General features: G+C 36.0%; 1 protein-coding gene across 37 annotated transcripts in view; it reads right to left on the minus strand.

The window, feature by feature from the left end:
• Positions 1 to 26,509, minus strand: part of SLMAP (sarcolemma associated protein) — a 145,806-nt gene that overhangs the window by 12,040 nt on the left and 107,257 nt on the right. For 22 of the 37 annotated variants that reach the window (XM_061128297.1, XM_061128298.1, XM_061128286.1 and 19 more), the window contains 7 exons: positions 16,048 to 16,107; positions 11,195 to 11,275; positions 10,839 to 10,898; positions 5,134 to 5,256; positions 4,044 to 4,118; positions 1,487 to 1,807; positions 965 to 1,082 (listed from right to left, as the gene is read on the minus strand). In XM_061128297.1, the coding sequence (XP_060984280.1) occupies positions 965 to 1,082; positions 1,487 to 1,807; positions 4,044 to 4,118; positions 5,134 to 5,256; positions 10,839 to 10,898; positions 11,195 to 11,275; positions 16,048 to 16,107 (838 nt within the window). Of the gene's footprint in view, positions 1 to 964; positions 1,083 to 1,486; positions 1,808 to 4,043; positions 4,119 to 5,133; positions 5,257 to 10,838; positions 10,899 to 11,194; positions 11,276 to 15,982; positions 16,108 to 26,509 lie in introns of all 37 variants that reach the window. The other 15 variants (XM_061128306.1, XM_061128307.1, XM_061128303.1 and 12 more) reach the window with 2 other exon arrangements.

Here is a 26,509-nt window from a genome sequence, read left to right on the forward strand (position 1 = left end):
TAAAGAATGGCTTCAATAATAAACATGTACTACCTTCATATTTGGGCTTCTCTAGTGGCTCAGACAGTAAAGAATCTGACTGCAGTGCAGCAGACCTGGGTTCGATTCCTGGGTTGGGAAGGTCCCCTGGAGAAGGGAATGGCTGAATGGCTACCCACTCCAATATTCTTGCCTGGAGAATTCCATGAACAGAGGAGCCTGGCAGGTTACAGTCCATGGGGTTGCAAAGATTTGGACACGACTGAGTGACTGACACTTGCACCTTCATATTCTGAATTAGAATATAAACACAGCTTAAATAAAAAATACGGAATCAAAATGGGTCAAATTTTAAAGGAAGAAATAAATGTTAAACTATGCAATAAGCGCTGGTAAGAAAACAAGACTCTACTAAATTTGCTGGAACAAATCTATTGCATTCATTGGTTTGCCTGTAGGGTACTGGACATTATGACAGATTTAATTGGTTTTAGAGAATTTTTGATCTTATAGATTATTACTTTTTACATAACCCTGTTTGATAAGGAAAAGCTGATTCTGTGTCTTTGAATAATATAAATTCTTTTATCACAGCCATCTTCTGATGAACCTTATAAACAGAAGGGATCACTGGCATGAAAGAAAAAAACAAACTTGTATTTGAAATTTATTATCATTTAGCTTAAAGGTGATTTTAATCATAGATCATTTGCTGCTTGTTTGTTTAGAGCTTTGGGAATGAGGGTGGGAAGGAGGCATTTAATGGATCTGTATTCCATGAGTACACCCAAAGCAAAGGACACAGCTGGTGCCAGAAAAAAAGTGCTTAAGTACTCACTTAGCGGGGCTAAGCTACACATAGCCAGAGAAGAGTCTGGCTGAAAGATTTGTTCCAAAAGGTATTTAAGTATCAAAACGAAATTAAATTTAGATGAAAATCTAAGATACAGAAATATTTTGAACCTAAATAAGAGTTCATGCATACTTGTGCAATTCTTTTTCTTGCCGCTGCAGTTCTGAAGATAGCAAAACATTTTCCTTTTTTAGAGAACGGCATTCGGTATCCAATACATTCCATTCCTTTCTTAACTTCTCTAGTTCACCTAAAATAGTCCCAAAACACATTTATTAATATAGGAACGTAACTATTTTTTCCCCCTTAAAAAACAAAGATTTTATATGGCTTTTCCTTGATTTCTGTTACTTTGCAGTTATGCCTCAGGGAAGTTCTCATCACCCTGAACTTCAGTAATATTTTTTTTTCCACTTCACTTTTCCAAGACAAATAATTTTTAATAGTATTTAAATAAATGTAAAATTGCTAATTTTTTCAATTCATTGTAGAGCTTACAGATGTGAAGAATGTTTATAGCCCCAATATAAAAACATTGCTTTTATACAATCAATCGTTATGGAAGAGAAAATTAGCCTGACTGGGTTATTCAGTACAAGTTATGAAGTTATCAGTGTCAAGCATGAAGAGCTCTACGTAAAGTACATTTCTCACCTTGTAGCCTGGTTGCTTCTTCCCTCTGCTGGTCCTCGCATTGTTGACACCGAAGCTGAAAGCTATTTTGCAAACTCATGATTTCTTTCTCATATTCAGATGCTGCTTTCCGCCACCGCTCAAGCTCAGCTCGCACTTTCTTAAGCTCTTCTTGTAAAGAAGCAATGTCAGTGTCCCGCTCAGAGGCAGCCTTTTCTGCTGCTTGATGAAGGAGTAAAATTTCATCTCGGGCACTAAGCAATTCATCTCGAGTACTTGCGATTTCACTATCCTTCTCCTCCCGGAGATTCTCAATATTGATGTGTAACCTCTGTAGTTGGGCTACAAAAGTATAGTTACTCGTCATTTTCTTAGTCCATGTAATCAGGAATAAAAGAACAGTCCATATGGGACTGTAGTTACTGCACAGTCCAGCCTGTCAGAGCCGTTTGTTGCTTTTGATTAAACTGTATGAGCAATCCATGTTTAATGAATAAAACATCAAAATACAGAAACACAAAAAGAGGAAAAAAGCTCAAAGTGATCTTTATTTCTCCCACACAGAGAAAATTACTTTTAACATTTGGTACTTATTTTCCCAGATTTTTTCTAAGCATTTATACATATATAAAAACAAAAACTGGGAGCGATCGTAATAAATACAGTGCTCTCTATGCTGCTGATGATAAATATTTTTTAACGACAGAACAGCTATATTAACTTTCTTCACGAATCCTTTATTTGAGATATATTACGCTGTTGAGTTTTTAATTACTCATGACAATACATCTTATAATGCAATCTTGATTTTTTCCTTCCATAAGGGTGAATTCATAGACACAGAACTGCTTGGTCAGATGGTAAACATTAATAAAACCTTTGATATTTTTAACTCAATTTTCTTTTGAATTGTCACTTACTTAAAGTTTTCTCTGATAGCTTATCTAAAAACAGTCCACTGTCATTCTCTAGTCCTTTGCTTTTATTGGATATCACACTACTTACTTATTTGCTTTTGTTCATCTTTTTCACTACACTGTACATCTCATGTACACTATCCCCAAGACTAGAAGAGTAAAGAACCAAGGATTATCACTTGAATTAATGAATTAATAAAGTTACTGAATACTGCCTAATCAGAGGTATATTTTTTAAAGCTCTGGTCTTGTTGATGTGAACTGGAAACAATCTGTATAAAATCATACTGGGTTCAGAACTAGAATACTGGTCTTGGTTACTGTAACACAAGAAAATTATAGGTATAAAAAAATTCCTTAGGTAGAAAAGAACAATTAAAATAAGAGGATTTCAGCCTTGGGGAGGAAGAGGTAGCCTCATAAATAAACAATAAATACTAGACCATTTAAGTTTGTGGGAAGCAGTAAGAGGTTAACAACCTCAATGTCTGCAAGGGATTACATGACCATGGATTTGTGGATAAAATCATGAAACATATATGCTGGCGCTAGGGGGCACTCAACGATGCTCATGTAAGGCAGCTTTACCACAAGAGGCAGCACTACATCACAGAACCTTCAGGGATAACTGCCCATACACAGTATAGGATGGAAATATAGATATAAGGCAGATTTATGTAAATTAATGGATAATGGCATTAAACTGTAATAAAACTGTGAAGAACTCTCAGGAATTTAAAAATTCATCTACCCATCTACCCCAGAAATTCTTGTTTGACCATACTACAATTAAATTTTTGAATGAAATGTCCAACTCAAAAAGAAGAAACGAAAACCCAAAAGACTGATTTTTCTCTGGGTATTTTAGGGCAAATACCCTAGGCCTCACACATTGACTCCCCATTCCATCTCAACAGGGGTTACCCGTCTATTTAATTTCTTTTTACCCTGACACTCAAACAAATATTTTAAAATAACATTGCTTCCTTCTCTGACGATGAAGGCCAATTAATTATACTTTAGGGATTTTACAATGGCATGGGAAAGACATCTCCTGGAGTATCTCACAATTATAGCCTCAAAGTACCAGGAGCTCTGGTTCAAAGAAAACCCTGGACAGACAGGTGTCTTTCAGGTCGTTTCTGTAAAGACTCTGTGACAGCCTAGACAAAGAGATAGCAAAATGGTGGGTATGAAGAGCAGCCTTTACCAATGACGGTAGTGCAGGGACCACTGTTCTGTTCCATGAGGTAAACAATTTTTGTTGCAATGCAAGTGTGCTAGGAGCATTAGAAATGATATCACCAACAAGCTAAAAGCGCTGATGCACCGACCCACTCAAACTGATATCCTGTCTGAAGGCCTCCTCTGTAGTAAGTCACTATGTGACCCAGAAAATGACAGTCTTACAAATTCATATCTTCACTCTTGCTCTCCCCACTCCAAGTGGGAAGTACTATTGTAGTACTAGGGAATGTTCCCTCTAAAAAAGAAAAGAAAAGGCCACCAAGGGCCAGTTACCGTCTCAGATTCTAGGGAAGAATCAAAGCCATGAAAAATGGGAACACTTTGCATTCTTATTTTCCATTTCTTTTGAATCACTACAAACAAACAAACAAACAAACAGTAACAATCCCAAATAGCCCTGAAGTGTTCCATACCTTGAAGAACCTGTATTTGTTTACTGGATTCCTCAACTTGATTTCGATAGGCTTTTCTTTCTTCTTCCAAAAGAGCTAGAAGTAAAGTACAATATGTCTAATTTTGTGATTTAATGAAAATATTCAGAATTGAGCAACTGGAAAATCCTAAGAAACTCTCTCCTAAAGCTCATGAAAGGAAACAAAAGTTAGGCAGTAAGTATTAGCAGTATTAGCAATCAGGTAGTTTAAAGATTTTTAGGAGCACAAAACAGTAGTAAGTCAGTAATAAATGTATCAACTGAATAGGAGTTTTCTATACCTTATATGGCTGAGATAATACATGCTGTTTTTTACTTGAGAAGCATTCTTGATAGCTGTTAATTAACACTGTGAGCTTAAATTTGAAAACCAGACTTAGAATCTTCATGTTCACTGCCAAGTACAAAGTAAGTACTTACTGACAGGAAGTCCACGGTTCCCTGTGGGATGCAAATCTTCCTCCTGGTGAGGAAGGCCATTTTAGAGAACATGAGGATTCTAAGACTTTGTAAGATACTAATCGACTGCAACTAGATAACTACTGTGAATGATACAAAAAGGTTAGCTCTAGGGGACAGCACTGACTCCAACTGGCATGTGACTGTATAGATAAGTGAGCTACTAGAATAAAAAGTGGTTGGGACATTTGAAGATTCTCTACCTTAACCTTGCCTGGCTCCTCTCACTTACTTTAGAATACACTGTAAACCTGCAGGGAATATAAATGTCCCTTATCTTATGTTGAGTAGCTAATATTAGGTATAATTAAAACTTAGAAATTAATATTTCTATGTTTTTCTCCTTCTATTGTACTTAATATGTAATTAACTTTCAAGATCTTTCATTGGAACACGTCTTTCTTGATCTTCAGAAGGTCATACCACTATAACTGTCTCCACTTTACTGATCTGAATCGTAAGCTCAGAGAGGATAAGTAAAATCCCAAGATCACATATCTAATAAAGTCATGGATTTGGAAGAGGATAACTATGCCTCTGGACTTGGGGCCATTCAGTAATATCTTGTTGCTTTCACATCCCCTGAAGAGTCAAAGTAATCTTGATCTCACCTTGAAGTTCAAAGCATTTTTGTTTACTTGCTCTAGCTAGTTCCTGGGCTTCAATCAACTCCTTGCGAAGATGCTGAATTTCTTGTTTTGCCTCAATTTCTGACTGTGCACCCTGCAAGTCATCTGACAAAAATATGTTTATTTTAAAAGCAAGAGTTAGTATGATATCATAATCTCTACAAACAAAGATTAGCAATCTTTCTCATGTTTAGACATGCATAGTTAACAACACAGCACAACTAAGTTTAAAAAATTTAGAAGCAAATTATATTAAGCATTTTAGTCATTTTACCCTGGAGAAAGAACACAAATATAATTAAATATATATTTAGTAATTAATGGCAATGGTACTATAAAACATATACTAATGTATAATAAATTATGTTTTACTTATGTAAGGCTTATGCAGAACTTATGTAAGGCTTGATACTTAGTAATATGAACATAATACTATTCTAATTCAATTTTGAAATTTCTTGATAACAGGTCAGAAATTTTTCACTTGCAACTTAACTGGAAATGGAAAAACAGAGAGAAACTTTTCCTCAAGAAAAAACATTTTAGCATGATTTCCCCAGTTGTGGAATACAAAATAAAAACTAAGCTGAAAGCTCCACTGTGCTTACTCTCTCGTCACTGCTTCCTCAATGTCAACATACATAACAAGTAAATATTCACTTAGTTATTAAATAATGTAACATAGTGATCATATCAAAATACATTAAAACCAGCATTACATCTCAAATAAACTCCTTCCCTCCTTTCTCTCTAGTCACTCTGCTCGTCTTTCATTGTATTAAAACTTTTTACTACTGAACACTGCCTGAAATAAATGCATCATCAGGTAGGCCATACTCTTCTAGTATACTCTATTATTCTATTCGACTATTGCTTTGGTTTACAATAGCTCAGGCATAACAACTTCAATCCATCAGAAAAGAACTAAAAATAAAACTTCATGATGCAAACACAGCAGGTCTCAGATATTATAAACATGTGTTTTCATCCTCATATCTTACTTCTCCCTGTCAAAAATTCTAACTCTAGGTTCATGTACTTTAGCCAGTCTATCAATTCTTCCTTCAAAAAGTCATGGTAAAGGTGGAGGAAAAGCAAGGTGCATTATCATAACAACTACAAAATTTCTCTTTCAGCATCACACATGGGAGTCTGCAAAGGTTCTAGCTGCCCATCTCTGGATTTGTCATTATACAGGATAATGTCCTTATTTTTTAGGAGTATTAAAGTAGGAAGTGTCATGATGCCTTTATCTTTTTTTTTTTTAAGTTCATTTACAATGTTGTGTTAATTTCTGTGTATACCAAAGTGACTTGGTTATACAAATATTCTTTTTCCTATTTTTTCCATTATGGTTTATCACTGGATATTGATTATAGTTCCCTGTGCTACCCAGGAGGACACTGTTAGTTATCCACCCTATATATATAATAGCTTGCATCGATTAATCCCAAACCCTTGATCCTTCCCTTCCCCACTCCACCTTCCCCTTGGTAACTACAAGTCTCTTCTCTATGTGAGTCTGTTTCTGTTTCATAGATATTTTCATTTGTGTTGTATTTTAGATTCCACATATAAGTGATATGGTATTCGTCTTTCTCTTTCTGACTTATTTTCTTAAAATAATAATCTCTAGGCCCATTCATGTTGTTGCAAATGGCATTATTTCACTCTTTTTTATGGCTGAGTAATATTCTATTGTACATATGTACCATATCTTCTTTATTCATTCTTCTGTTGATGAACATTTTAGGTTGCTTCCATGTCCTGGCTGTTGTAAACAGTGCTGCAGTGAACACTGGGGTGCATGTATCTTTTTGAATAATGGTTTTCTCCAGGGATATGACCTGGAGTGGGACTGCTGGGTCATATGGTAGTTCTACTTTTAGTTTTTTAAGGAACACTATACTGTTCTCCTTAAAAAACAAAAAATGGAGATTCATAATTCAAAAAGATATGTGCACCTCACTGTTCATTGCAGCCCTATTCAAAACAGGCAGGCAGAGGAGCCTGATGGGCAACAGTCCATAGGGTCACAAAGAGTCGGACATAACTTAGTGACTGACCACACACACACACACACAGAGTTCTCCATAGTGGCTGTATCAATTTACATTCCCACCAAAAATGTAAGAGGGTTCCCTTTTCTCCATACCCTCTCCAGCATTTATTGTTTGTAGATTTTTAAATAATGGCCATTCTGACTGTGGGAGGTGATATCTCACTGTAGTTTTGATTTACATTTCTCTAATAGTTAGTCATGTTAAGCATCTTTTCAGGTGTTTGTTGGCCACCTGGGTGTCTTCTTTGGAGACATTTCTATTTAGGTTTTCTGCTCATTTTTTTTTATTGCTTTATTTATTTTTTATACTGAGCTGTATAAGCTGTTTGTATATTTTGGAGATTAACCCCTTGTCAGTGGGAAACTATTTTTCCCACTGTTAGGTTGTCTTTTTTGTCATGTTTATGGTTTCCTTTATAGTGCAAAAACTTTTAAGTTTAATTAGGTCTCATTTGCTTTTGTTTTTACTTTCATTACTCTAGGAGGTAGATCAAAAAAGATATTGTTGATTTATGTCAAAGAGTGTCCTGCCTACGTTTTCCTCTAAGAGTTTTATAGTGTCTGGCCGTACATTAAGGCCATTAATCCATTTTGAGTTTATTTTTGTATGTGGTATTAGGGAGTGCTCTAATTTCATTCTTTTCTGGGTAGCTGTGCAGTTTCCCCAGCTCTAGTTACCGAAGAAGCTGTCTTTTCTCCAATGTATAGCCTTGCCTCCTCTGTTGTAGATTAGGGGACCAAAGAGCAGCCTCTTAGTTTGCTAGTCCTTCTGACCAGCTGGCTTCCTTCTTGACAACTGGATCTTTTGTTGGCTCCTTTGATCTTCCCATTGCTCTTCTTTCTCTATAAATTTCCCTTGCTATCACAGTCCATCCCTATGCAGAGAATTCCCAAACATTTCTTTCTGGCCCAGTCTTATCTTTCTCCACATTTGCCCAACACAGTCTGTGCTGTACCACACTTTCCTACTGGTAAATGTTACTGCTACATTAAACAGTCCTATTTGTAAATGTCAGCACTATTTTAAAGAAATGTGCGCCTCCCTTTTCACTCTCGGGTACTCTCACTTACCTTTAACCAACTCACTTGGAAGGCCCATCCTGACTGACTACCCTGTCTCTGCTCCTAGCCAGGAAATTAGCTGCACTCTCCAAAGTTTCCACCATACCTACTGAAACACTATGACTCTATCAAAATGTCTCCTTCTCCCTTAAGACTGTAGCCTTCTCATGTGGCTTTCTCTGTATCTCCTAGTTCAATAAATGTCACAGAATTAAGTGAAAATGGCTTTCTGGTCCTAGTTTCTGCCTTATACTCCGTTTCTGGTTCCAAGGGTGACAATATAAAACTGGGGGCACATGCGAACTTGAAAGGAAGAGCTTTTAATAATTATGCTGGGACAATGGGTATAAATGGTTCCAGGCAAACCAGGACCTATAAAAAACGTTACTGTTCAACATGTGTCAAACTAGAAACATCTCATTGTCTACCACATCATTTAAACTATGTCCCTTGTTCTTTATATGTCCTGTAAGTTGGCAGTTGAATCTAGAATCTTGACTAGATTCAAGTTGAGCTTTTTTGTGGTATGACACTTTCAGAGTCATTGCAAATGATTACTTCTTCCATGAACTGCCTTTCTTCCCCATCTTCTAAGATAAACAAAAAGAAACAAATATATAATCTGGACATTCTTTCCCCTTTCTTTGACTCCTAATGGCAACAACAACCGAGAAACAGCTTATCATCTATACCTCTTCTGTTGCCAGTTTGACTAGAAACTCCTCAGATTCCAAGGACAGTCTTATCAGACTTTGAAACCACTGAGGTCTCTGGCAAGGTTCCCTAAAGGAAGCAAAACTGCATTAGAAACTACTTGGTCTGAATTTCAGTTTTCTTTTTACTTTTTTTTTTCTTTTCTTTTTATCTTTTTTAAGGAAATGACTTCAAGTACATAAAAACCTGTGGATCAAGCCACAGCTTTATTTCTCTTTCTAAAGTGACATATGTTGACTGAAAATAATATTTCAAGGAAAATTACTACTGTTTCATCATTTCATTTACAGTTCATGGTGACTGCTTAATCTACTTTAGATGCCTTTCCTAATCCTAGATGACTAACATGACAGATGGTGTATTATAATTCTAAATAAAGATTGACTGTTTTTTAAAAAGGGAAATAATAAAATTTGAAGATAATGGTTCAAGAAGCCAGGTATAGGGTTTCGCTGAATAAAATAAAGGGGCTACTGTCTACAACTCTCAAGGTTTGGCTAGATCTGTCACTTTCCTAATTTTGAACTTCTGTTTGCTTTTTTCCTAAAAAAAGAAAAGAAAAGCCATGTCTCAAACACCAGAGGTCATCTGAGAAGAGTGTAGATCAGGAAGAATACTGGAAACTATGATCATACTTAAATGCAGGTTGGCAGCTGGTTCCCTGGACCAGTAATCTTCAGGACTTCTCCTGGTTAAGGGAATTCAATCAGAGGTGGCTCAAACAACTATGTCAGCTTCAGGATCCATGGGAGAAGAAAAGAGAAGGCCATGACACCCAGACCAAGGAATTCTAAGAGAATCTGGGTAACCTCTTTGCTAACCACTTCCAATTCTAATTGTTATGTAGCTAGGAGAGCAGCATGATCATGCAGAGTGAAATCAAGGCTTCCATGTGTGTGTGTGTGGAAGCGTGTATGTGCATGCATCCACCCAGTCACTCAGTCATGTTCAACTCTTTGTGACCCCATGGACTGCAGCCCACCAGGCTCCTCTGTCCATACAATTTTTCAGGCAAGAATACTGGAGTGGGTTGTCATTTCTTCCTCTGAGGGATCTTCCTTATCCAAGGATTTAACTCACATCCGTTGCAGCTTCTGCACTGGCAGGTGCAATTTTTGTTGTTGTTGTTTTTAATTTTTTTTAATCTTATTTTATTTTATTTTTTGGGCAGGTGTATTCTTTACCACTGTGCTACCTGGGAAGCCCAAGGCTCCCATTATATAATCCAAAACTTAGGGTCTGAACTGGTTGATCCCTTAAGAGCCCAGCCAGATGCAAAGGCATTTCTACACAAAGAAAACTCCACAGGCTGCTTTTGCTGCTGATTTCAGAGACTTGCCTGGTATTGGTCCATTGCTACTAAAACGCTTAACCTACTGAGCTGGACTTATATGTCAATTTTTCTTGTGTACAATAAGGCAATTATAAAAGAAACTAAATGCTGGCAATCACAGATTTATCAAAAAGACACCCTAAGGCACTTAAATAGATAGTTCTTTCAAGAAGTTAATATTTTTAACTTTTTCTAATTTACATTAAAAATGATAGAGTTCCCGTCAGAGACATCAAGGTAAACACAAAAAACCCAGCTATATTTCACATTCTACCACTTACTGCTTTGCCCTACAAATAACTTTGATTGACACAAATTATTCTACACGTAAACATTTTTCTTTGAAGTATTTAAGCACCAACATCAACATCTGAATTTTTAGTTTCTGCTACTGTAGACAAGCTATCTTACTCTTCTAACTAAAACTTAAAACATCATGTAATACTTGGAACTGAATTTGTGGCAGGGGTGAATCCAATGCCCTGGTTTAAATGTCATAAAAACATGTTAAAGTACCTTTTAATAGGGACACTTTAGCAAGGGGTTCATTTAGGTCTTGATCATCCATTTGGGCATCTACAGAGGGGAAAAAAAGAGAATTATAAACAGTAAACTCTACCAGCAAGCTATCCTTTTCAAAATAAGTAAGTGAAACTTACACAGCTATTGTATTTGGATCATTGTACATAGTTTTAAAATTTATCCAAATTATCCAGGGAATCATTTGATAAATAGAAGTACTGCTTCCCCCCCACCCCAAATACAAATTTTGAAATCTCCACCCACACCAACCTGCATACCTGAACTGCTCAGTAGGCAACAATAACTAACAATAACATCTGCAGAGTTATAGACATTAGGTTAAAACTCACCTGTAGTGTCGTCACTACTTTTCTCCTTGCTTGGACTCAGAGTGTCTGACAAGTCGGATTCCTTCGCTCTTGCCTGGTTTTCTGAAAAGTAGGAAAAAAAAAAAAGTAGAATCATGTTAGAATTAAAAAGCTTGTTATCAGTAAAACTGCTTCAGGCTATGCGTGCTCTAAATCTACTGGTATGCAAAATACTTTTAAAATTAACTGAGGTCACTGAAGCTCTTACTTCTTCACCACTCTAGTCCCAAATGGAATGCTGCTTATTACATGGAGCTCAGATTAAATTATAATGTGGATCATGACTGCTGTGCAGAGGGCTGGGGCTTTTGTTCAAGGCTGTCCACTGGCCAACTGGAAACAAAAATGAAGCAAGCTTTGCTAAAGTATTCAGAGAACTGCAACAAATATAGCAAAAATTTCCAGGACAATGTGGACATTGGAAGATGAGGAAAGAAAATGATTCTATTATATAAAAACACTAGTTAGGTTGCCTTAGTAATATTTATACTCATTACAAAAACTCTTTAAAAAATTACCTTATTTTTAAAAATTAAAAGTAACACTGAAAAAAGAACATTAACAGCCTTTTATGTCTAAAGAAAATGCAACAGTACCTGAACCACAGGCCTTAAATTCTTTGCTTAAATTGATATTTCCTTAAACTTAAGGACCATTCTCACTACTTGGCCTATTCAATCTATATTAAGATATAGCTTAAGCCCATCACTTCTAAGGAAGTCTTCATTTCTCCAGCATGCTGCTCCTTTTTTTACTGTATCTTCTCTGGGACATATGTTTTTTATCATTAATCATGTTCTATTTTATAGCATTCTCTGTATATACATATATCTTATTTCCTCAGTGAGATGATAAATTCAGTAGATATATACTTTTTACAATGTTATGCACTTGACTATACTGTTTTTGGTAATCTGTATAAAAGACATAAATGTGCATATCCATTTATAGTACTTTTTCCTAAGGAAATAATAGGCAACATATAGCATATATCTATAAGGATGTTCACTGCAGCATTGTTCATTACTGAATGGAAAACGTTCAAGATAGACTCACTACTGTTAAGTAAAAGTAAAGTCTGTTAAGTATAATGTGACTCTGTTTAAACTGAATAGAGCTGTACATTTAGCTATGAATTTTTTGTTTTATATTTATTCAGGTCTAGAAGGATCTACCACAGAGATACCAATGGTCATTTCTGAAGGTAGGGATGTACATTTATTTTCTAACTTCACACTGTCATAAACTGTGTGAAAAATTAGAGTGAACATATATTGTTTTCATAATCAACTAAATCAAGAGATATTTTTCATCTGAGTAGTCATCAGAAACATATCTAAAACCATCACTGTCAAAATAATACAATATTGAAATATAACTTATCATGGCTATTCCATATAAGAACAGCCTAAATTTTTTGCTTCATTTGTGTAATGAGTGATAGATTATAAGAGGCTTTTTGCATCTTTTCTCACTGCCATTTCTAATCAAAGACCAACTGCTGAGAGACAATGAGCTTGGATTAGACATGAAGTCACCGATCGCTGAGGCCCATGGGAATCTAATCTGAGACCTCTAGTGTGCATTCACAGTGTGTTCTAGTTAGACATTTCTGAATGTACTAGTTTTGATCACAAAGTTACAGTCTCAAATAAGGGAGGTGAATACATCTTATCAATATATAGAAAGAAAAGAAACCATTCTGTGGGAACAGAAAGGAAAAGACAAAAAAAGACTCTTCTAATTTCAATATTCTTGGCAAATTTTATGATCAAGATATCAAGGTAAACCAAGAGGAATGTATTTTCAGACATATTCTTCTGGCTTACAAGCAACTTTTATTTCCTATCTGGAACAGTAGCTAGGAAGGGAAAATTGCCTTAGAGGTTTCCATTAAGATCTTAGAATATAAGCTCCATGAATGCAGGAATCTTTGTCTGTTTTGTTAACTGCTATATCCTCAGTCCACAGAGCAATGCACAGTATGTAGGAGGTGCTCCAAAAAGAGATGATTAAAGATACAGTTTATTGCAAGTCAAGTCATGAGCCATCATTGTTGTGTCTGACACTACAGTTATTATATGGAGGCAAATCAAATCTATTCAAGATGAAACACAGGACACAACAAACGAGTGACAAGAATCTCGACTATTTAAAACCTCTACTCTTCAGCTATGAAGCAGCACCCAACTTCCCTGTATTAAAATTCATTCAGTTCAGTTCAGTTGCTCAGTTGTGTCCGACTCTTTGCGACTCCATCAACCACAGCACCAGTTGATTTTTTCTGCAGTACTTACTTATTAAAATGCATAGCAATAGCATATATAAGAGGAGTAAACAGAAGGACAGCTACCAATATCAATACCAAATTGCTCCCAAACTGGCAAGTCTACCATAAGGTGACTGTTTTCACTATATTTTCAAGCAAACATAACAACAGATGGGCAAAACAAATACAGGCCAATTCTTATACCACTGGAACCATTATTTGCAAAGAAAGCAAGGTCAAGAATCAAGGGGGGAGAGAAGAAGAACTAACATTTGCTAACAGAAAGGTGCTTCCTGCTTACGCAGTACTTCATTAAATTTCCATAAGACCCTGTAAGTTATATACTGTCTATCCCATTTTATAAATGAGGAAACTGAGGTTTAAAGTACTAAAGTAAATTGCCTGAGGGAACAAAGCCAGTGGCTGGTAGAACCTGAAATTAAAAGCCAGTTTGATAAATTCTTGTGTTTTTTCTACTGCTATCTTTAAATCTACCATAAACATAAAATTACTGCAAGTTGAGTTAGGGCTTAAACAGAAGGCATGGGCATTAGGTGAAATACCTGAAGGAAACATTAATACTATCAAGACTTGTAACAACTAGTAACTGGCAATTTCTAGCAACTGATATTTTTCAATGCAGAAAATTCTATTAAAAACATCACCAGTGAAAGTATTTAAAAAATAAAATAATCCAGCCAAATCCAAAAGAAAATATTTTATAGCCAGATATAAAGCATTTAAAAGGTAATTTATTTTAGCCATGTTGGTTTGTTACAGGGATTAATATACCTCTGCATGCCAACTGTGGTTAGTGCCAGTAAAATGCTGACAGCTGACAGAAAAATCTCTGGGTATATAAAACATATATCTGTATTAGCATTCATTCTCCGCCCCCCTTTTTTTTTCAGTTGTGCCACTAGGCTTTGCAGAATCTTAGTTCCCCAACCAAGGACTGAACCCAGGTCCTGGCAGTTAAAGTGCTGAGTCCTTACTACTGGGCTGCCAGGGAACTTTCTGTATTACCATTCTTAAAGGATGTATTCTATTCACTTGCATGGACACACTTGCTATAATTTATTTAATAAATGTCCTTATTACTGGAGGCTTATGTCTTCTTTTTGCTTTTAAAACAATACAAACGTCCTTGTACATCTGTCCAATTTGTTCCTTTTTAAGATAAAAACTCAGAAGTGAAACTGCTAGTAAATTGTTAAGAATGCTCTTTAAAGTTTTCAATATATATTTTATAGCCAGATTTCAAAAGGAAATCATAACATTTTCTTTTTCAATAATGACATCATGTAATTTCAAGGAAATAAATTCTAATTCATAATGCATTAAACAGAAGCACAAAGATAGCAAGATACCTTTAATTAAATCTGTAATTAAATATCTTTAATTAAAATTAATTTAATATCTTTAATTAAAAGCAGCACTGATTTTTTTTTAAGGCTACATTACATCAAAGCGTTGGCTATTTAACCAACTAATCTGAATAGTTATTTAGTTGGTGAAGTAAAAGCTATTTTAAAATCTGTTCTCATCTCACTTTAATAAGATGAAATAAATTGCCATACGTACTAAAAATAGTTCACTGTTCTGAAACTCAATGCCTGTTTGCCAGAACAATATTAGTGATGCATATTTTATGCATTCTTTCCCCAAATATGGCATGTGCCGTGCACAAAATTCCAAATGGAAGCCACCAGATAGTTGGGATAACACTATCCTTTTAAATATTTTTAAAAGCCAAATGGATCCAGTTACTGTCATAAAACAGAATTAATCAAACTGAGTACAGCAACCTTTCATTATTCATTGTTTTAACTGACCCAAGTGATTGTGAATTTAGTTTTAAATTTTATATTGACATGTTCTCCTGATAAAAGTCCTAGAATGAATAATGAACATATTCCACTAAATTTATTTGCCCAATTTCCCTACACATAAAAGTGACTTGACAACATGATGCTTTAAAACTTACTTTTCTTTACTAAGGTCTGACAATTTTTATAGAAAATAATTAACAAAATAAATTACTTCAAGCAATTATAGGACTATTCATCACAAAATATAAGGTTCTACATAATCACTTTGGTTTAAATCAAATTGAGATGCCAGCTATTAAGATAATATTAAATATCATAACAAATATTAAACATACAATAACTAGAAAAAGAGAACTGAAAACATTTTTCATCTGTTTCAAACAAGATTTACACTCTATTTGATTAAAAATTTTAGATCAAAGCTGAAAATAATGCTGGAAGTGAGACAGAGATCACAACAAATCTTTAGTAGCTAACGAAACCTATTCCAAGCATTAAAAAAAACCCACACATATATACCCATTTAAAAAGAAACCTTCCAATGAACATATCCTTCTTAAGACAGAACTCCAACTGTTTTATATTATTATCTGGTGCTGTTACTGGATTGTGAGCTGTAAGACATAAATTTATGGTTAAAGTGCTATGACCTTGGAAATGTACACTAACCTTCATTATCCAAGAGTTGTAAAAACCCACAGAAAAATGCCACAGAAACCCCACAGAAAACGAACCTTTTGAAAGCTTTGTCTCTTCTACTACTTTGGTTAGGTGCCCCTCGACGATCAGCTTCTCTGCCAAAGAAAATAAACGTTACTATCCAAGCCCAAACTGAGCAGCAAGCATTTCCCTGAGCAGGGCAGTGTAACACATTCCATGACCAAATTTAAAGATGATAGCATTACTCCCATGACTAGGCTTGAACAAAAACTTGAACCTGGAAGGGGGAACTAAGAGAACTTGAACTATACTAGAGGAATCAGGTTAATGCAGAAACCCGAGAGTAAGGAAACAATCTGCCTTCAGTTTTCATTAATTTTTGCCTTATTTTATTATTAAAAATCTTTTTTTCACCTTATTGTAATAGCCTTGCACTTTTTAAAAGACTCAGAAAAAACAAAGCAACACTCTTTAAATCAACAATATTAACTTAAAATAAAGGAATTCTAGGAAGGTATTTCATTTAGATAAAGAATACAAATCATACCAACAGCTTACTTTTCCCTATTGATAAAATTTATCAGAGATATCTGTATGACATGTTTCAATAAAATGAATCATTTTAGAAGAGATAATCATTTAAATAAATTAAAAAAAATTTCTATGGGGCATTCACTCTCTGTAAATGTATAGTTTCGTTTCTTTATCATTTGTTTAAAGTTGGATTTTCATATTCTACCTTTCCAGTCAGGAGGATGATATATCTAATTCTGTATATCCCATTATCTGATGCTGTAGGTCACTTGGTCTCCTTCAATTTACACTTTTGAAATATTTGAAATAATTTCTCTATTCTTCTACCCTTCAACCCACTGCAAGTTGGTCTATAACCATCACCCAACCACTGAAACAGCTCTGAGATCACTCATAATTTTCATTTCATATAGGCTCTGTGTGGCAATGTGGCACTGTTTGCTCCTACCTCCTTGATAAAAAGAAAAGACAAAGTCATAAATTTAGATAATTTCAAAAGGCAATAATCATACAAGATATATAATATAAGATGTTTTACTCAGCCTCTGTTTTACTCCTTTCCATTCCTGAAAAATCACCTCCCACAGACAACAACTTTACATTCACATTTCTAAGTAATATATTGCTATTTCTTAACTTTTCCATTTTAGGCATTATTTACTGATAATCTCTTACAGATGAGTAAGCTCTCATATTCTAATATTCTCAATAAGAGTTACATTTTGTCCATCTGCAATCAGAATTTATATTATGACTATTATCTGCATCTGAGTTATATGCCATAATTATATTTTTCTTCTTATACATTTAGTGTTTCTAGAACTTATAATGTCCTCTTTTGCTTTGCTAATTTAAAAAATATATCTCAAACACAGCCCAAGTTCTTATAGAACCCTAAAACTCTCAATATCATCAAACATACCAGGCAATCTATCATATATTCCTGTCTCTCCCTTCCCCTAGTCCTTTCACCTTCCTGCTCCAGTCTGAGCTATATCCTGTGCAGAATTCCTTGCTCCCAGACTCCAAATATTGTTTTTAATTATTTATTTTTGGTTGCACTGGGTCTTTTGTTACTGCGTGCAGGCTTTCTCTAGTTGCAGACAGTGGGGCTACTCTCCAGTGGCGGTGCATGGGCTTCTCATTGGGGGGGCTTCTCTTGTGGAACATGGGCTCTAGGCACACAGGCTTCAGTAGCTGCAGCACTCGGGCTCAGTAGTTGTGGCACATGGCCTGAGTTGCTCCACAGCATGTGGAATCTTCTCAGACCAGGGATTGAACCTGTGTCCCCTGCATTGGCAGACAGATTCTTTTCCACAGCGCCACCAGGAAAGTCCTCCTCTTCCTATTTTATTCTCTTATTTTAGTGTAACATATCCTCTGATAATTTCTGGATAAGAGATGGATAGAAGGTAAATGCTTTGTAACTCTGCTCCGCTGAAAATGCTACTGTTCTATGCTCACATTTGACTGATGGTTTGACAGATACATAACTTCACAGGAAAAACTGTCATTCAGAATTAAAAAAAAAAAAAAAAAAAGTTTCACTGTCTTCTAGCTTCAAATTGGAAGGTAAGTCTACTGCCAGTCAGACCCCTGGTCCTCAGTATGCGTGGTAGAGATTTCTTGTGCTCAGCAGCGCCTGGTTTGCCTAACCTTTCTGGGCACTGGAGAAGACTGCACACTGCAAGTCCCTAACTGAAGAAGGTCCATGTGATTGGTTCTAGCCAAGGCAGAAGCATTTAAAAGAGAGCAGGACTTTTCTACACTTGTTCCTTTCCCACTCTAGAAACAAAGTGTTCAGATTAATCTCCATTCCTGAGTAACAATATGGAACAGAGTGTTCTCCCTCACCATGGACATGTAGCATAAATGAAAAGGAAATATTTGTGAGGTCCCTGGTGGCCTAGTGGGCTTCCTGGGTGGCTCAAATGGTAAAAAAATCTGCCTGCACTGCAGAAGACTGGGTTTGATTCCTGAGTGGGGAAGACCCCTGGAGAAGTATTCTTGCCTGGAGAATTTCATGGACAGAGAAGCCTGGTGGGCTACAGTCCCTGGGGTCACGAAGAGTCGGATATGACTGAACAACTAACACTTTTACTTTCACTTTGGTGGCCTAGAGGTTAGGATTCTGGGCTGTCACTGCTGTGCCCTGGGTTCAATTCCTGGTTGGGGAACTGAGATCCCACAAGCCTGTGACACAGCTAAAAAAAAAAAAAAAGTAAATGGCTGAATTAAGCTGTTATGATTTCAGGGTTTATTTATCACTATATTATTATTTAGTTTATTATGATTAATAATATAGGATGAGATCCTTTGTTTCTCCCTGGCAATTTTCAGAATCTTTTCTTTATCTCTGGTGTTCTTAAATTTCATGTACCTCAGTATATGGTCTTTTCTAAAAAAAACTGGGGTTAAATTCACATAGTGTATTAATTTTACAGTGAGGAATAAAGTGGCATTTAGTATATTCACTATAATATGGAACTACCAGCTTCATCTAGTTCCAAAATACTTTTATCACCTCATAAGAAAACTTCGTACTCATTAAGAATTTTCTTTCCATTCTCTAAAATCTCTAACCTCAAAATCTCTGTCTGTTTTATGTCCTAAAGTAAGTTTCTACTCTCATTCTCTCTGTTCTTGTGTTTTATGTCTTTTATCTTTTACTATGAATGGACCCATTCATCATACTTAATCAAAAGTTTACTGCCTCCTTTTTAAAACTCTTTCATTTGGCTTCTAGGATACTACTCATTCTTACTTCTTGTATGTGCTTGCTCATTCCTTTTTTCTCAGGCTTTCACTGACTTTCTTTTCTTCTGATTATGATCTAAATATGTATAAAGAAGTCAAAAAGCAAAAAAGAATTTCATTTAAAAGTGGGCAGAATATTTGAACAGAGATCTTTCCAAAGAAGATATACAGATGGCCTATAGGTACATGAGGTCTTCCCTCGTAGCTCAGTTGGTAAAGAATCTGCCTGCAATGCAGGAGACCCAGGTTCAATTCCTGGGTTGGGAATATCCCCTGGAGAAGGAAATGGCAACCTACTCCAATACTCTTGCCTGGAGAATCCCATGGACAGAGGAGCCTGGCAAGCTACAGTCCATGGGGTCACAAGAGTCAGACACAACTTAGCGAAAGGCAATGCTATAGGCACATGGAAAGATGCTCAATATCACTAATCATCAGGGAAATGCAAACCAAACCCATACGATAATATCATTTTCACATCTGTTAAAATGGCTATCATCAAAAAGACAAGACATAACAAGAATGTGGAGAAAAGGAAACCCTTGCACATTATTGGTGGAAATGTACATTGATGTAGCCACTATGAAAAACAGTATGGAGATTCTTCAAAATAGAACTACTATATGATCTAGCAATTCTACTTCTAGGTATTTACTTGAAGAAAATAAGAACACTAACTGGAAGAACAATAATGCACCAGCCTTATTCACTGTAGCATTGTTTACAACAGCCAAGATAAGGCACCAACAGATGAATGGACATGTATATATAATGGAGTATCATTCAGCCATAAAAAGAGAATGAAGTCTTGCCATTTGTGACAACACGGGGGGATCTCAAGAGCACAGTGCTAAGTGCTAAAACAGTGCTAAGTGCTAATACAGTGCTAGGAAGTCCCAGGGAAAGACAAATGCCATATGATCTCTCTCATATGTAAAACTTAAAACTAACAAACATACAAGCTCATAGATACAGAGAACAGACTGGTGGTTTGCAGAGGTGGGGAGTGGGAGCTGGGAGAAGTGAATGAAGGGAATAAAGGGGTAAAAAGGGGGTAGGCAAACTGTAGACTTCAAAAGTCATGTGTGGAAAAACTAATAAGTATGATCTCATATAAGTTAAATTTTTCTACATGATCAAACTCACCATAAACAAAGCTAAAGAGCAAGTGCAAACATGGGAAAATGTTTGAAAAACAAATAACAGATAAAGGTTATTAATCACTTCATTCATTCATTGAACCATTAACCATTAACTATTATGTGCCAGACACTGTCCCAGGTGTTGGAAACATTAGAATGAACAAATGACAAAATCCCTGCCCTTCTGGCTCTTATTCTAATGGTGCTGGGAAGGCAGGCAATAAAGAAATAAACAGTATGTCAGAAGGCAGTCATAGCAAAAAACAAAGCAAGGAATGAGGAAAGGGCCTGTGAAGAAGGCAAACAAAGATATGACACCTTCCAAAAGTTAATAACAGAAAGTCAAATAACACAGGGGAAAGAAGGGAAAAGAACAGGAACACAGAATCCACAGGCCAAGAATGCAAATGTCTAGTAAACCTAAGAAATCCATGGTCTACCCACTAACACAATACCATGACATTATTTGCCCATCAGGCTGGCGATATACTGAGTTTCAGTACTGACTGAGATGGGGTGGGTAAATGAGTAGCTTTCTGTCCTTTCAGGGGAAGTGTAAATCAAATCAGTATGATTATTTTGTTTAGAGGCAATTTGGCAGGAACTATCCCAATGCTGAAAGTTTAGGCCCTTTGACGCCACAACCTCTCTTCTGCACATCACACTGGAAAGAGAGAGGCTTGTACAAAGATTTCCAATGCAGCATTGTCTGCACTGGGGGAAAGCAGAGTACAGATTTTTATAGTTCTATCAAGCAAGAAAAAAGAAATTAGTCTCTGAGATCTCAAAAAAATTTTAATAGCATTAACTACCTGCTACACTTAAACAACTTCTACATATTGATGCCTAGTCTCGTTCTCGCTCTCTTACATTCCAAAACCCTGATGCCTAACTACTTCTCAAACATCTTCACCCAGAAATCTCACAGGAGCTTATCTCATCCCACAAAAACTTCTCTTCCTTTCTCTGGGATGAATTTGGTGTCTCTTCTCTCCCATTCCATAACTTTTCATTAGTGTCTCTATTAAGCTATACTGCATAGATTTATTTATGTCCATCTTAACCACCATACTATAAACTCTTTGAAGAATATACTCATTACTTCAAATACTATACATCAGATATAGTGCCAGGTATTTTTCATGAATTACCAAGATAAATCTTTTAGGTCTAGTGAAAGCAGGAGGTATCTTATTAATAATTTCTCAACACAATTGTGTCACATAATACAGGTTCTACAAATTCTTGTTATATGAATATAGCAAATAATGAAACAAAATAAACACAGGTTCTAAAAGCCACTTTAATCTTTCTCTAGAAGACTGAAGTACTACCTTCTTCAAAAAATTATAAACATACATTAGGAGAAATTTATTGCTCAAAACTCTATCATCTTTAAAACAAAACTTTAAGTCCCTACCATGATCTACAAGGTCTGTAAGCCAACTATGGCCCCATAGGGCCAAATTCAGCTTCTTGCCTGCTTGGTAAACCAAGTTTTATAGGAACACGGTCAGGTTCATTCATTTACATATTGTCCATGGCTGGTTTCCACCACAATGGCAGAGTTGGTACTTATAAAAGAGACCCTTTAACATGCAAAGCCTAAAATACTTACTATCTGGCCTTTTACTTATTTCTTAAAGGCATTTTTATTATTTTAAAACTCCTTTAGACTTGCCTTGGGTTTTCATGTGGTTTTTCCCCATCTCACACAGTCTTTCCTCAGACACATGTACAACTCACTCAGCTTAATCCCAAATCTGTTCAAATCCCACATAACACTTTTGTTAGTACCTATTGCCCTGATAGGTACAAAGGAGTTCCAGAAAAACATCTACTTCTGCTGTATTGACTATGCCAAAGTCTTTGACTGTGTGGATCACAACAAACTGTGGAAAATTCTTAAAAGAGATGGGAAGATCAGACCACCGGACCTGCCTCCTGAGAAATCAGTATGTAGGTCAAGAAGCAACAGTTAGAACTGGACATGGAACAATAGACTGGTTCCAAATAGGGAAAGGAGTACATCTATGGCTTTATATTGTCACCCTGCTTATTTAACTTATATGTAGAGTACATCATGAAAAATGCTGGGCTGGATGAAACACAAGTTGGAGTCAAGATTGTGGGGAGAAATATCAATAACCTCAGATATGCATATGACACCACACTTATGGCAGAAAGTGAAGAAGAACTAAAGAGCCTCTTGATGAAAGTGAAAGAGGAGAGTGAAAAAGTTGACTTAAAACTCAACATTCAGAAAACTAAGATCATGGCATCCGGTCCCACCACTTCATGGCAAATAGATGGGGAAACAATGGAAACAGTAACAGATTTTGTCTTGGGGGCTCCAAAATTACTGCAGGTGGTGATTGCAGCCATGAAATTAAAAGACGCTTGCTCTTTAGAAGAAAAGCTATGACCAACCTAGACAGCATGTTAAAAAGCAGAGACATTACTTTGCCAACAAAGGTCCGTCTAGTCAAAACTATGGTTTTTCCAATAGTCATGAATGGATGTAAGAGTTGGACTATAAAGAAAGCTGAGAGCCGAAGAATGATGCTTTTGAACTGTGGTGTTGGAGAAGACTCTTGAGAGTTCCTTGGACTGCAAGGAGATCCAACCAGTCCATCTTAAAGGAAATGAGAGCTGAATATTCCTTGGAAGGACGGATGCTGAAGCTCCAATACTTTGGCCACTTCACACGAAGAACAGACTCATTTGAAAAGACCCTGATGCTGGGAAAGATTGAAGGTGGGAGGAGAAGGTGATGACAGAGGATGAGATGGTTGGATGGCATCACCGACTCAATGGACATAAGTTTGAGTAAGCTCTGGGAGTTAAGTGATGGACAGGGAAGCCTGGCATGCTGCAGTCCATGTGGTCGCAAAGGGTTGGACACAACTGAGTGACTGAACTGCCCTGATAGCTTAGTTGCTAAAGAATTCGTCTGCAATGCAGGAGACCCTGGTTAGATTCCTGGGTTGGAAAGATCCCCTGGAGAAGGGACAGGCTACCCACTCCAGTATTCTTTGGATTCCCTTGTAACTCAGCTGGTAAAGAATCCACCTGCAATGTTGAAGACCTGGGTTCGATTCCTGGGTTGGGAAGATCCCCTGGAGAAGGGAAAGGCTACCCACTCCAGTATTCTGGCCTGGAGAATTCCATGGACTATATAGTCCATGGGGTTGCAAAGAGTTGGACACAACTGAGTGACTTTCACTTTCACTGCCTTATAATCTTCCATTTTTTCCTTCAATGGGCTTATCACTACTTGACATATTATTAGTCTATTAATTTTTTTCTCAAGAGAATGTAAATTCCATGAAGGCAAAGCTATTTGTGTCTTGTTCATTTCTATACACCACAAAGCTAAAATAATGCCAGGTAAATACATTGTAAGATGCTTAATAATACTTGCTGGATGAATAAATTAGGTGTTTATTTTTAAAGAGATCAAACTTGGAAAAATTATTTGAATACTTTCCTCATTCTAAAAAACTAAGTATTAAATACATTAAAAAAGTTTTGAACAGTATCAACATTAAGTGCTAAATAATTACCTGCTGCTATTATCACTACTGAAAGTATTTAAGATTATATGATCAGATCCAGTGAATCATTAGTACCCTGCAATTAAAATATTAAGGAAAAGATTATTGTTTTCAAAAAGGTTTCTGACTACTAGTTCTCAAACGTGGGGTGGAGATCTCAGTTATTTAGGATTACTGGAAGTAAGAGACCTCTCAGAGGCAAAACAGAAACTTCCTTGTAATGGTAACTGCAGGTACTGAAAGAACTGCTTCCTGTGGCACAACTGAAAGATAAAAAAGATCTTTTTTAAAAATAAACTCCCTCTTTTTGAGTGTTACTTTACAGAGGTAATTATTCATTTTTTCCCTATTTTAAACCATACTTAGTATAAAACATAGCATCCAGGAAGGTGCATAAAACACAATGGATAGGCTAATATAGTCTTTTTTTCTTTTAAAGAGAAAACATCTGTATGAGTATAGTCCAAATTAAGAAACAGAACCTAATCACCACCCCCAAAGCCTTCCACATTTGCTTTTCCAATCCCATAAAGGCAAGCACCATCCTGACTTTTATGTACCTAATTTCTCACATTTCTTTATAGTCATACTACTCAAATATGTGTGACTAAATAATATAATTTTAGTGCTTTTGAACTTTGTTCATCCCATATTCCTCAGTGGTTTTTTTTTTTAACCTATTTGAATACTGAAAATCTTTTGGGTTTTTTCCCCAGTTCTGAACTACTGTGAACATTCTTGAATCTGTACCTGATCCATATCCATATGCCTTTCTGCAGACAACCTACCAAGAAGTAGAACTGATGGTTTTAATAAGTTTGACAACATTTGAGAACCACCACCCAAGCACTTTGTATAGTCGGAAAACATGATAGAACTGTAAAAAACCATCAAATATTGTCAAAGACTGAATAGAACAGAACCAAATTTATTTCTTGGCTGATAAAAATATATGACATAGTAGCTATATTACTATGTGGCACAGAATGAAAATGAGAAACCATGCAAACAAAAGCAGCTTAACAGAAGCACAGCTGTGCCTAGTTCTTCAAGAGCCACTTTTCTCACATGACAGCTACAACCAACTGAAAACAGCAGATAAACTCAAACAGCACTGACCATCAGATATGGGTGTCAGTTCCCTAGGGACCTTAAACAGAAAAGTAGAAGAATAAATGCCAACTTGGAGAGTATTTCTAAACCTCAAAGTTAGGTTTCATTATAAAAAAATAATGGTATGACTAGGGCATCAAAATAAGTGCTTGGACCAAATCTTTTAAATGGCATGTATACTGGTAATTTAAAAGTTAGACAATTGCTAGATTATCAGAAACCTATTTCGTTAACAGGAACAATAAAGCTACATCAATTAGCTTTCACTATCTTGAAACTGGAAATAAAAAGAAGCTTTCAACATGAAAGATCCCACTGACAATGATCTTCCAAACCCTGCCTCATGCTCCCTAGAAAGTTTTCTACCTTCTAGGTAACATGTATTTCTGCATATCAGGCATTACTTAGAGCACTTAGTAAAAACGGTCTCATTTCTCATAATTCTATGAAATAGGTACTACCATCCCATTTTATAAAAGAGGAAATTGAGGTTTGAAAAGATCATACCACCCACAATCATATTGCCAATGAGGGATCAAATCAGAATTCACATAAACGTTCCTTTGATCCAACTCTAAACATCACAAATAAAAATGAGTTAAAGTTACCTAGAAGGTCATTAAAGGGAAATACAGCTAAGGAACTGAGATTAGAATTAACATCAAGATATAACCAGGGGACTTCTCTGGTGGTCCAATGGTTAAGAATCCACCTTGCAATACATGGGACTCGCGTTTGATCCCTGGTCGGGGAATTAAGATCCCACACAGAGCAACTAAAACCCACGTGCTGCAGAGCCTATGTGGAACAACTACTGAGCTTGCCTGCCACAACTAAGACCCAAGGCAGCCAAATAAATAAGTATTTTTTTAAAAAGAATGTAAAAATTAACAAGTAGCATTCAACATCAAGCTGACAATTTATTTCCCTTCAGAGAACAGCAGCTCACATAGTAGAAAGAAAGCTTTATTATTACTGCAAAGACTGTTTCTGAGAGGTTGCAAATTTTAATAATACAGACTTTCACAAGGTTATTACTTTCTGCAGCAAAATAAAACTACTTAAAGCAAGTCCCATTGTAGAAGATAGTCTTTCTATAAAAACAGTTCTAAAAGCTATTTGTCTTAAAACCTAAGAATAAAGAAAAAAGAGGAAAGAAGATTGAAATTCAAGAATAGATTTAAAATTAAATGAACCAATTTCAAGAATACAGAAATAGATTTTTTTTTTTAAAGGAACAGTCTATGTATCAAAACATTACTGGCATGAATTTAAGACTATCTTCTGTGCACTTATATTGAGAGAAAATCTGGCAGAAATATTGGAAAGCTAGCTGACTGGGGAAATGGTTGGTACAAGTAAACAACAAATAAAAACCTTCCATTATACCTTAAATTGAACAACTACTCTGAGAACAAATGAAAAATGAGTTA

The sequence above is a fragment of the Dama dama genome, chromosome 24 (assembly GCF_033118175.1).
Source record: "Dama dama isolate Ldn47 chromosome 24, ASM3311817v1, whole genome shotgun sequence".
Classification (NCBI taxonomy): domain Eukaryota; kingdom Metazoa; phylum Chordata; class Mammalia; order Artiodactyla; family Cervidae; genus Dama; species Dama dama.